Source organism: Myotis brandtii, unplaced genomic scaffold (genome assembly GCF_000412655.1).
Source record: "Myotis brandtii unplaced genomic scaffold, ASM41265v1 scaffold292, whole genome shotgun sequence".
In the NCBI taxonomy this organism is placed as follows: Eukaryota; Metazoa; Chordata; class Mammalia; order Chiroptera; family Vespertilionidae; genus Myotis; species Myotis brandtii.
In genome coordinates, this window is record NW_005361156.1 from 586472 (window position 1) to 599215 (window position 12744).

The 12744-nt window shown below is 43.8% G+C and overlaps 1 protein-coding gene and 2 long non-coding RNA genes across 4 annotated transcripts in view; 1 reads left to right on the plus strand and 2 right to left on the minus strand.

Annotated features, from left to right (window-relative positions):
* PDPK1 (3-phosphoinositide dependent protein kinase 1) overlaps positions 1-1556 on the minus strand; it is a 60237-nt gene extending 58681 nt beyond the window's left edge. Inside the window, exon 1 of one of the 2 annotated variants that reach the window (XM_014542209.1) lies at positions 1146-1556. In XM_014542209.1, coding sequence (XP_014397695.1) covers positions 1146-1541 — 396 coding nt within the window. In that variant the 5' untranslated portion in view covers positions 1542-1556. The remainder of the gene's footprint in view (positions 1-1145) is intronic. The other variant, XM_005869361.2, reaches the window with a different exon arrangement.
* A 7237-nt stretch (positions 1557-8793) lies between these two features.
* LOC106726617 overlaps positions 8794-12744 on the plus strand; it is a 7684-nt gene continuing 3733 nt past the window's right edge. The window contains exon 1 of the long non-coding RNA XR_001362685.1: positions 8794-12100. This is a non-coding gene — a long non-coding RNA (uncharacterized LOC106726617). The remainder of the gene's footprint in view (positions 12101-12744) is intronic.
* Positions 11850-12744, minus strand: part of LOC106726616 — a 3513-nt gene continuing 2618 nt past the window's right edge. The window contains exon 2 of the long non-coding RNA XR_001362684.1: positions 11850-12116. This is a non-coding gene — a long non-coding RNA (uncharacterized LOC106726616). The remainder of the gene's footprint in view (positions 12117-12744) is intronic.

Sequence of the window (12744 nt, forward strand, 5' to 3'; positions counted from 1 at the left end):
GGGCGAGCAGGCCAGCAGGCAGAGTGGTTAGGGGAAAGCAGGTAGGCAGGTGAGTGGTTAGGAGCCAGCAGTCCCGGATTGCGAGAGGGATGTCCCCCGAGGGGTCCCAGATTGGAGAGGGTGCAGGCCAGGCTGAGGGACACCCCCCCTCCCGTGCACAAATTTCGTGCACCTGGCCACTAGTTTATAAAACAGAGAACACAGAATCTAGAGGCCAGCAGGTCTTGGTCTGTAACTCTAGCAAGTGTCATGAATGTAATGTTTTGTGTATTTTAAAATAAAGGTTTTTAAATGTTTCCCCCAAAACTCTGAGGAGATACTAATACCAATACTAACTTTTTAAAAAATATATATTTTTATGGATTTCAGAGAGGAAGGGAGAGGGAGAGAGAGAGAAACATCCATGATGAGAGAGAATCATGGATTGGCTGCCTCCTGCAAGTCCCCCACTGGGGATCGAGCCCACAACCCGGGTATGTGTCCTTGATCGGAATGGAACTTGGGACCTTTCAGTTCATAGGCCAACGCTCTATCCACTGAGCCAAACCGGCTGGGGCCCAATACTAACTTTTTTAAAAAATATATTTTTATTGATTTCAGAGAGGAAGGGAAAGAGAGAAACATCAACTATGAGAGAGAATCATTGATCAGATGCCTCCTGACACCCTCTACTGGGGATTGAGCCTGAAACCTGGGCATGTGCCCTGACCGGGAATCGAACCATGACCTCCTGACTCATAGGTCGACATTCAACCATTGAGCCACACTGGCCAAGACCAATACTAACTTTTAATTTAAGGAACAGAAAAGCTTCCCAGAGTCTTGCCAATGTGACACAAGGACATGGAATGTTAGTCACCTGCTGATGCCTGATTTGAATAAAATGAATTGCCATTTAATAAAAAATAAGATCAAATGATGCCTTTTAAAACTTGCAACTACAAAATCATGGCTTAGATATTTTAGTCACATGATCTACTGATGGCCCCAAGTCACCTTCAGAATAGGAGAAGAACCCCCAGAGGCCTGAAACCCTCCTCCAGGGAAGAACACCACCCTCGTATCTAGGTCTCCCAGTTCTGAGCCTGGAAGGTCAGCCTATCCAAGGAAAACACACTCATTCAACAACAGCAGCATGTACTCACTGTTGAAAAAGATCCTTCACCAAGAATTTTCCCGAATTTGAAGTCTTCTGGCCGTTTCTTCCGAGGCTGTGGTGGTGGCTGTGCGGCATGTTGCAGTGAGTTGGCACTTGGTCGGGACTCGGCCGCAGTGCTGTCCATGGTGGGGCCCTGCCTGCTACCACCGCTTGGAACAGGGGCCGAGCCGGAATCAGTCTGGGTCCTCACCATTGATGGGGATGGGCAGGAACATAACACCACGCTGGACTGAATAGGAATGGTGTCATACTGGTGGACCCAGGAAAAAGAGATAAGACTCAAAGGAGCTCTTCTTAAAGTGCATGAACTCAAGTGTTGACATTGTTGAAACACAAACACAAAGTACAGACAGGCTATCTGACATTCTGCCACATGGTTCATGCTGCCCTCCTCTCCCAAGTCCCTTCCCTGCTCAAATCCCAGTCCTCCCTGTCTTGCTTTCCCAAGAACCCCACCACTCAGTACCAATCTGCCCTCATCCTCCTCCCTTAGCACTGTATGAGTCTCCAACACACACCCCAGACCCCACTCAATGGCTAGTTAGCCTGCCCATCACCACCCAGCTTAAATGCCATCTACAGCCAACCTTTGTTCAAAAAGGAAGTCAGTCTAAACCCTGTGACCACAGTATATACTGTTTCAGAACCCCTGGCCCTGTTCACCCACCCATAGCTGATATAAGACTGGATACACGCGAAGGCACTCAACTAGGGCTTAAGCAAACAGACTGGCTTGAGATTGCATCCCACAGCCAAATAGAATGTTAACCACGCAGTCCTGGAACACAGAAGTATAACTTAATGGAAAGAAGAGTCCAAGAATTGCCAACCACACATAAAAGTTATAGGTGATAAAAAATAAGCTTAACAAAGCAAAACAGTAGTGGCATAATCGGTTAACAGTACTGATTTAGAGCCAAACTGCCCTCTACACACCAAACAAATTTAAAAACTTAATTTTAAAAATTATTCAATATGATCCCTATTAAAATTCCAACTGGCTTCTTTGTAGAAATTGACAAGCTGATTCTAAAATTCATACAGAAATTCAAGGGAGCCAAAATAGCCAAAACAATCTCAAAAAAACAAAACAAACAAAAAATCTGAAGTTGGAGGACTCACATGTCCAGATTTCAAAACTTACAAAAAACCTATAGTAACCAAAACAAGATGGTACTGGCAAAAGTATAGGCACACAGATGAATAGAATAGCATCTAGAAATAAACCCTTACATCTACTACCGCCAACTGATTTTTGACATGGATGCCAAAACCCTTCAATGGGGAAAAAACAGTCTTTTCAACCAATGGTGCTGGGACAACTGGATATCTACATGCAAAAGAATGAAACTGGATGCCTTTCCCACATTATATACCAAATTTAATTTAAGTGAATCAAAGATCTACCTGTAAGAACTAAAACTATAAAACTCTTAGAGAAAAATATAGGAAAAATATGAAAAAATTTTCATAACCTTGGCATTGGTGTCTAAGATATGAAACCAAAAGCACAAGAAACAAAAGAAAAAAAAAAAACAGGTCAAAGGGACTTCGTCAAAATTAAAAACTTCTATGCTTCAAAGGCATCATTAAGAAAGTGAAAAGACAACCCATAGAATGGGAGGAAATATTTGCAAGTCATATATCTGATAAAGGACTTGTAGCCAGACTATATAAGGAACTCTTACAACTCAATTTAAAAAAACCACACATACAATTTAAAACTAGGCAGTGGATTCAAATAAACATTTTTCCAAAAAAGAAATATAAATGGCCAATAAGCACATGAAGATGCTCAATATCACCAGACAGTATGGAAATGCAAATCAAAGCCACAAGGAGATTCCACTTGAACCCACTAGGATGGTTAAAACAAAAAAGACAGATAATAAGTTAATGAGAACGTAGAAAACTTGGATCCCTCATACATTGCAGCTGGGAATATAAAATGGTGCAGGCACTTTGGCAAACAGTATGACAGTTCCTCAAAAAGAAACAGGTACCATATAACCCAGCAATTCCACTACTTGGTATATACCCAAGAGAAATGAAACGCATTTGTTCATAGCAACCTTACTCATAGCAGGCCAAAAGATGGACACAACCCAAATGTCCATCAACAGATAAATGGGTAAACAAAACATAGTGTAGGCATAAAATCAAATATTACACAGCCATTAAAAGGTAGGAAGTATGGACCTATGCTACAACATAGTTGAAAATGGAAAGCATGATGCTAAGTGAAAGAGACCAGGCATAAAAGGCTACCTATTGTATGATTCAAGTGACATAAAATGTCCAGAACAGGCAAATCTATAGAGACAGAAAGTAGATAAGTGGTTGTCAGGGGCTGGGGGAAGGGGAGATTGGGGAGTGACTGCTAATAGTTCTGGGGTTTCCTTCTGGAATGATGAAGATGTTTTGGAATTGGATGGTGGTGATGTTTTCTGTGAATGTACTAAAAACTACTAAATTAGCATTAGCTGGTTTGGCTCAGTGGATAGAGCATCAGTCTGTGGACCAAAGGGTCCCAGGTTTGATTCCGGTCAAGGGCACATGCCTGGGTTGCGGGCTTGGTCCAATGTGCAGAAGACAGGCAATCAATGATTCCCTCTCATCATTGATGTTTCTCTCTCTCTCTCTTCCTCTCCCTTCCTCTCTGAATAAACACACACACACACACACACACACACACACACACACACAAAACACACAAACCCCTACTAAATTATATACTTTAAATGAGTGAACTGTATGGTATATGAATTACATCTCTATGAGCTATTATAAAAAACTAGAGGCCTGGTGCACAACATTCGTGCAGCACTGGGGGGCAGGGGGAGTCCCCTCAGTCCAGCCTGTGCCCTCTTACAGTCTGGGACCCCTCCAGGGATGTCCCCCGAGGGATCTTTAGCACTGCCACGGAGGCGGGAGAGGATCCTGCCACTGCCATTGCCCTCACCAGTCATGAGCCCAGCTTCTGGCTGAGCAGCGCTCCCCCTGTGGGAGTACACTTATCTCTGGTGGTGAGTGCGCGTCATAGTGACCGGTTGTTCTGCAATTCAGTCCATTTGCATATTAGGGTTTTATTATATAGGATAGTTGTATCACGTATGACTGCATTAAATTATAATAAGAACTCATTCAAATCTCTAAATCACCAAGACTTTTAAAGAAGAAATAGGCAAGGAACAGGCACCAAAATACCTCAAGTAACCAAGAGATGAAAACATACGCAGTAGTCAAAGATAATTTTTTAAAATATATATATTTTATTGATTTTTTACAGAGAGGAAGGGAGAGAGATAGAGAGTTAGAAACATTGATGAGAGAGAAACATCAATCAGCTGCCTCCTGCACACCTCCCACTGGGGATGTGCCTGCAACCAAGGTACATGCCCTTGACCGGAATCGAACCTGGGACCTTTCAGTCCACAGGCCGATGTTCTATCCACTAAGCCAAACTGGTTACGGCTCAAAGATAATTTAAAGCAACCAGAGCTCTGGCCAGGTACTCAGTTGGTTAGAGCGTCGTCCTGATATGCCAAGGTTGTGAGTTCAATCTCTGGTTAGGGCACATGTATGCAAGAAGCAACCAATGAATGCGTAAATAAGTGGAACGACAAATCAATGTTTGTCTCTCTCTCTCTCTTCCTTCCTCCTTCTCTAAAAATCAATAAATAAAAATTACCAAAAAACAAACAAAAAAACACATTAAAGCAAAGAGGCAGCATGGTAAATTTTCAACTAGGGAGAATAAATAAATAGATAAGAATTATTAAATGTTTTCAATACACAGAGACACCCAATGCTGGCAAGACTAGAATAAAGCAAGTATATTCCTACAAGTACAGCTGGCACCATAAACCTGTGTTGCTGTTAAAATGTTTCTGGAAAGCAATTTGATAATTTGTCGATAAAGTGATAACAGAACAGTTGTCAATGAGATATAGAAACACTGAACAAAAGTGGCTATAAATACAGTTAAAAATTTAGGTTGGAATTAAGAAAGGATGAGATAGCATCAAATCAGAAATACATAGAAGTTGTACCCACAACCATAAAAAAATATTTTTTAGCTCTGACCCTGAAGTGTTTCAGCAGTGACATCATTAGCCTACTCATCATCAGATTGTTATAGAACAATATGAAGTGAACTCAGAGCATCCAGAGCATCCAGATCTGTTTCTAATAGTACTTCCCATTAAAAGAACCAGGAGAGCATCTGACTCCATGTCTTGGAACAGAAGAAAGATAATCAATATGATCCAAGAATCCCTTGCTGGGACTGAAAACAAGGTGCCGTCACAAATTGTGGAAGCAGGGAAGCTGGCCTGTAGAGGCCACTACTGGCCAAGTTGTGCTGTAAACACTAAAAAGAGATCAGTTAAGTACAGATAATTAGGATAAGCTGAAACAGGAAAAATCACGACTCTGTAACAATACATACAGGTATATCAAAACAACAACTGAGTGCTTAATTTTATAAATCTGAATAGCTAAGGGAGTGGAGCCATACAAAGCTGTTCCTTGTATAGTGTATATATTTGTTCATAAAGGACAGACAAAAATACTCCTCTTTCTACTTAAACAGGGAAGGGAAAAACAGAAAACTATGAAAAAGTCAGAGTCCTATAGAAACTGCACCAAGAACAGGAAAGACAGGTGGGCACAAAGTAATCAACAGTGTGCAGTGGTGACAGCTCAGCCACCACAAGAGATGATGTTCATCTTGAGATGCGTAAAACACATAACAAAGTCAAAACCAAAGCTAGACAGTACATCCTGTAACCCAAACACGATGAGCATGGAGGTGGAAAACGGAGGCAGCAGATGGCAAGAACAGGCAGGAGCCTGGGCAGTCCCGCAGTGCCATATAAACCTCGGCTCCACGTGGCAGGCAAGCTCAAGCAGTGTCACCACAGAATACACATCATGTCCCTGTTCCCAACCAAGAAGCCATCATCAAGAACTTTGGAGCTGCACCACAGCCAAGAGGAGTCAGGCTTCTTTTACTTAAAGGTCTGCTAAGATCATTATAACTCCAGGCAAAGTATGAAAATATGAAGGAATCAACCAAACACAGTATCAATGAACTATTAGGAGAATATAACTAATTGACTTTGTAAAAAACATCTAAGACAGTGGTCGGCAAACTCATTAGTAAACAGAGCCAAATATCAACAGTACAATGATTGAAATTTCTTTTGAGAGCCAAATTTTTTAAACTTAAACTATATAGGTAGGTACATTGTTATTAACTTAATTAGGGTACTCCTAAGGCTTAGGAAGAGCCACACTCAAGGGGCCAAAAAAGCCGCATGTGGCTCACGAGCCGCAGTTTGCCGACCACGGATCTAAGAGAATCTGATATTAAATGAGGCAGCCAGCAGTACATATCCTCTAGCTGGAACGGGAGCCCAAAGTGCCACATTTACTTATAGAAAACTGTTTTCTCCAACACCCTATGGCTCTGCAGTAAGTCAACTGTGCCTTATACATTTTATAAATACTCCATCTCACAGGAGGTACCAAAGGTTTGGACCATGCTCTGAGGTTCAGTCAGTACTTTAATAATTTGTCCCTATAAGCAAAGTATATAATCATAACAGAAGTACAAAGTCAATTACTTACCTGGAGATAAGCAGAAACTTTTTAAAAATTTTTATTGACTAAGGTATTACATATGTGTCCTTATCCCCCATTGCCCCTCCACCCCCCATCCCTACTCATGCCCTCACCTCCCTGGTGTCTGTGTCCATTGGTTAGGCTTATTAGGTGTATCGGTTAATAATGCAGATTTTTGCCGAGACCGGTTTGGCTCAGTGGATAGAGCGTCGGCCTGCGGACTGAAAGGTCCCAGGTTCGATTCCGGTCAAGGGCATGTACCTGGGTTGCAGGCACATCCCCAGTAGGAGATGTGCAGGAGGCAGCTGATCGATGTTTCTCTCTCATTGATGTTTCTAACTCTCTATCTCTCTCCCTTCCTCTCTGTAAAAAATCAATAAAATATATATTTTTTTTAAAAAGTGCTTTATTCAAAGTAATGTCCATCGCTAGCTACACATTTCCCCCATCTTTCAGGTAATTTGTGGATACCATCCCAATAGAACTTTTCTTATTTTGAGGCAAACGGTTCAGAGACCCAATTTTCCACTTCTTCGTATGTTTTGAAGTGCTGCTCAGAAAGTGCGTGTGCCATTGATCAGAACAAGTGGTAATCTGAAGGAGCAAGGTCTGATGAATACAGCGGGTGGGTTAATACTTCCCAGGCAAGATCTTTTAACGTGTCTTTAACTGGTTTTGAAGTGTGTGATGGTGCGTCATCATGAAACAGAATTACTTTGCCGTGTCTTCTGACCCATTCTGGTCGTTTCACGATCAAAGCGTGGTTCAAATTGACCTGGACGTTCTTTGTCTTTCACATAGAAATCATCACTTTTAAAGCGTTTAAACCAGCGTTCACAAGGATCTTGAGATGGAGCACGTTCACCATAAGCTTCCCGAAGTATACGATCACTTTCAACAGCACTTTTCTTCAAAATAAAGTAATGAATTAAAACTTCCTGCAAATGCTCTTTTTTTGGCATGAAAAATATCTATGATATTAACACCTTCAGAAAATTTGACATATGATGTTTTGAAGCTTGTTGTCAATACAACAAAATAGCTTACATATCAAATTGCATATATATCAACATATGTGTAACTCCATCTATTGAAAAAAATCTGCGTTATTAACCGGTACACCTAGTATATGCATGCATGCAAGTCCTGTGGTTGATCTCTCACCCTTACCTCCACCCTCCCCTACCTTCCCTCTGAGGTTCGACGGTCTGATCGATGCTTCTCTGTCTCTGGATCTGTTTTTGTTCATCAGTTTATGTTGTTCATTATATTCCACAAATGAGTGAGATCATGTGATATTTATCTTTCTCTGACTGGCTTATATGGCTTAGCATAATGTTCTCCAGTTCCATCCATGCTGTTGCAAATGGTTAAGAATTCCTTCTTTTTTACAGCAGCGTGGTATTCCATTGTGTAGATGTACCACAGTTTTTTAAGACACTCATCTGCTGATGGGCACTTAGGCTGTTTCCAAATCTTAGCTATGGTAAATTGTGCTGCTATGAACATAGGGGTGCATATGTCCTTTCTGATTGGTGTTTTAGTTTTTTGGGATATACTCCTAGAAGTGGGATCACTGGGTCAAATGGGAGTTCCATTTTTAGTTTTTTGAGGAAGCTCCATACTGTTCTCTACAGTGGCTGCACCAGTCTGCATTCCCACCAGCAGTGCACAAGGGTTCCTTTTTCTCTGCATCCTCGCCAGCACTTGTCATTTGTTGATGATAGCCATTCTGACAGGTGTGAGATGGTACCACATTCAAAAAGTATCTATTTAGGTCCGTTGCCCATTTTTTGATTGGGTTGTTTATCTTCCTTTTGTAAAGTTCTATGAGTTCCCTGTAAATGTTGGAGATTAAACCCTTATCAGTGATATCATTGACAAATATGTTCTCCCAGGCAGTGGGCTTTCTTGCTGTTTTGTTAATGGTTTCTTTTGCTGTACAGAAGCTTTTTATTTTGATGTAGTCCCATTTGTTTATTTTCTCTTTAGTTTCCATTGCCCTAGGAGCTATATCGGTGAAGATATTGCTTCGGCATATGTCTGAGATTTTGCTGCCTGTGGATTCCTCTAGAGCAGAAACTTTTCGTCCTCAGAGGCAGTGGTAAATGGGAAAGAGGTCAGTCACCAGGCTGAGGCCCATCACGATCCATGATAGGCCTGGACTGTCCTCACCAGCTAGGCCAGTTACACTATGGGTGAGAGCTGTACACACAGAGCACTGAGCACCTCACTGGGTTCTCATTACACAGTCAAGGGGGAAATGCTCCTTGGGCTTCCAGGGTCATCCTTGAGTGCAGAGCCTCAGGCCCAGGACTGAAGAGAAGCAGGGCTGTGTGACCTGAAGGAACACACGCAAGAGTAGGGAAGCAGAAGGAGTCAGCGCTTCACACAGAGTCCTGAGCACTACAGCACTGTTGCAATCTACCAGGCCATATGCTTGCTAGGTGGCCATCACTGCCCCCACAGAATGAAGGGAGAACACTACCTATGCCCCGCCCCACAACACCTGTTCCCCCCCTTCCCCCAACAGTGTGTAAATCAGATTAACATGGGCCTGTTTACAGGCCTCATCTAAACCTGTGTGCCCAGCCGTATGTCAAGCAAGGCTCAAGGAAACAATGAAAGAGGCACATAGGACAGTGACAGATGTTGTTTTTAATTCATAACTGACAAATGAACTACTGAATAAAATGTCAAACGTGAAGTTTTTAAATAACAAAATGTGATGGATTGATTCATGGACCTGGAAAAATGTTATTATACATCACATGTTTCTGGATGAAAGACGATCCAGCAAAGGCACCGACATTATCTGTCACATAAAGGTTTTTGGCACAGTCCATTGCTTCTTTTCAGTAGGCAGAACCTCAATTCTGGGAGGTATCATAAGTGACATCCAAGAGCAGTGAGGAGTTTCCCAAAGGGTCAGCCTCAATTGCTGAGGGGACTGGGCACAGAAGGCAGGAGGTGTCTGCGAGTCCACAGGAAAAGGGAGCCCTGAAGACCTGGGTGTGACCACCATCAAACAGACAACCCTGTTCTCACTCTTGGAGGGCCTTAACACAATGAAGATGGCCTCAGGAGCACTTGCCAAGACAAGTTATCTTCAGCTCAAGCTTCCTCACTGCTAACTGAACAAGTGCTCAGGCCATGGAGAGAAGTTCCCCAAAGACAATGAGAAGGTTAAGTTTAATGAGACTTGTTTATAAACATGTGTTTCTGAGAGCTTTCTTTTCTTTTTATCCAAGTGGTATCTTTGATTAAAAAAAAAAAAAAAAAAAAAAAAAGGTCTCCAGAACAGATCTTCAAAAGAGAGCACTGCCTCAGAAAATGAAGGTTTGCACCCAATCTGGGGTAGGCCAACCTTGAATGCAGGTGCCAACCAGGTGGACGGCCCTTGGTACTCACCTCTGCCCTTTCCCAGGTTCCATGGCTGGACCTGACCCAACAGACCCAGTGACTTGCAGCAGCACCTGGCCACCCACTAAGGAGGGACGAAGTAGAACATTGTGCTGGCTAAAACCTGCTCACTTCCTCTCTGACACCTCTCCACACATGAAGATGGTAAGTGTCACGGACACCAGAGCAGGTGAGAGAGGAGACAGGTGGTGAGACAAACACTGAGATTTGAAAAGCAAAAAGTGTTTTATTGTTACTAATGGTGTTGGGGTGGCAGACAGTGAGACATGATTCAGGCAGAAAGAGCAAAAGAGATGGCATTGCAGAGCTGCCCTTCTCTCTGCAGAATTTAAGTGTCAGGTGTGCTGCTTCGTGTCCACATGTGTGGATGTAGAGGACTTCAAACTTGATGCTGCAGCAGCCCAGCCCCAAAAACTGGTCGGACCAAATGTGCTACCAAAGCTGCTTATTGAGTGAGCCTGCATATCCAGTACATGAGTGTGAGCCTTAGAACAGGCAATAGGCTACGTCCTGTGGCTACCCCCAACCTAGGGTTCATCCTGGGAACTGCCGAGTCTATACCTCAATACAATCCATTAGGAGGGAGCCTCAGGAAGTGTGGAGCCCCTGATGCGTATTTTATCCCAGTGGTTCTCAACTGGGGCAATTGTGCCTCCACGCCCCCCAAACCTTGGCAATGTCTGGTGACATTTTGATTGCCATAACTGGAGAAGGGAGAAAGTGTTACTGGCATTTAGTACATAGAGGAAAGGATACTATAGTATACAACAATAAACAGGACAGTTCCCACTTGAGAGATCCTGATCTAGTCTGTAGACTCTACCCTCCCTCCCACAGGAAGAACCCCACCAAGTGTTCAGTGACGACCATCAAAGCACTCAGCAGTAGGGCAGGCCCTTTGTGCAGTGATAACCTGAACCACCCTTCAGAGCAGTAGAGAGAAAGAAACCTAAGCACAGGAAGCTGAGATCCAGAGGTAGCTGTGGCAGGTTGAAAAAGGCATGTTTAAATATCCTAAGGCTGTGAATGGGAAACAATAAGAAACTTACACCCATGACCTAAACAGTTTAAAATGGCAGTACTAATGAGGCTTTGCAGTAAGACTGCCAACCAGAGCTGCAACTTTACATTGAGAAATACCGTACTGAGCAGAAGAAGGCACTCACGGCCCTCCAGAGCCAAATGGGCATTCAGGAAGCTCAAGAGGGGTAAGCAAGGGGCCAAGATAGCTGGAGGAAGCTGAGGAGGGAGTGGGCACACCTCTAATGAGGGTGAGATGACCCAACTCCCTCAGCAGCCACATGCACATCCCACTCCCCAGAGGGTAAAACACCAACCTGGCAAAGATGCACTCATCTCAATGTCTCAGCACAACCTCTTGCCCCTGGGAAAGCAGTCCCGTCACTCTAGCAGCCACAGAGCTGAAGCCCAAGGACACACTGCCAGGCGCAAGCACTTGCTTTCTTTTTCAGTTCTGCCTGGACTCCTGGCTCAACACATGCAAGTCGGGGCTGCAACTCTGCTCGACATTGCTGTTTCCAAGTGCCAGCCTTTGACATTTCACTTCCCATAAGATTACACCCAATAATTTCTGATTTACATTCCTATGGATTTTTTTTCCTTACTTTTTTTTTTTTTTTAATGAAGCAAATTCAACTCAGAGCAGGGATTTGAAAAGCACAGCTAGGAGCTTTTTTGTTTGCCACGAAGAATGCCCTGATTATTCCACAATAAAACAAGCCACTGCAGAATGAGAATATATCCAGCCAGGAAACTGGACATGAGGAAAAGCATCTTGGCACATACAGCCTGGCCTGGAACAGCTGCTCCCATGGGGACTCACCTCTCTTGGAAGAACTGCCTTCCCCATCCCCCAACAGCAGGTAAAAGGTATTAAGATTTAAACCTGTGCAGCAACATGGAATCAAAGACAAATTTATCAATCGATGTTTTACCTGCGAACAACCCAAATCTTTTTTTATATAAATACTAGAGGCCCGGTGCACAAAAATTTGTGCACTCGGGGTGGGGAGGCGGGGGAGTCCCTCAGCCCGGCCTGTGCCTTCTTGCAGTCTGGGACCCCTCAGGGGATGACCACCTGCTGGCTTAGGCCCTCTCCCCAGGGGATTGAGCCTAAGTTGGCAATCAGACATCCCTCTGGCAGCCCAGGAGCCCTCGAGGGATGTCCACTTGCCAGCGGGGAGTAGGCCTAAGCTGCAGTCTGACATCCTTAGTGCTGCTGAGGAGGCGGGAGAGGCTCCCACCACCACCACTGTACTGGCAGCCGACAGCCTGGCTTGTGGCTGAGCAGAGCTCCCCCTGTGGGAGCGCACTGACCACCAGGGGGCAGCTCCTGCACTGAGCGTCTGCCCCCTGGTGGTCATTGTGTGTCATAGTGACCAGTCATTCCCAGTCTTTCTGCTATTAGGGTCAGTTTGCATATTACCCTTTTATTATATAGGATAGAGGCCTGGTGCACAGGTGGGGGCCGGCTGGTTTGCCCTGAAGGGTGTCCCGGATCAGGGTGGGGGTCC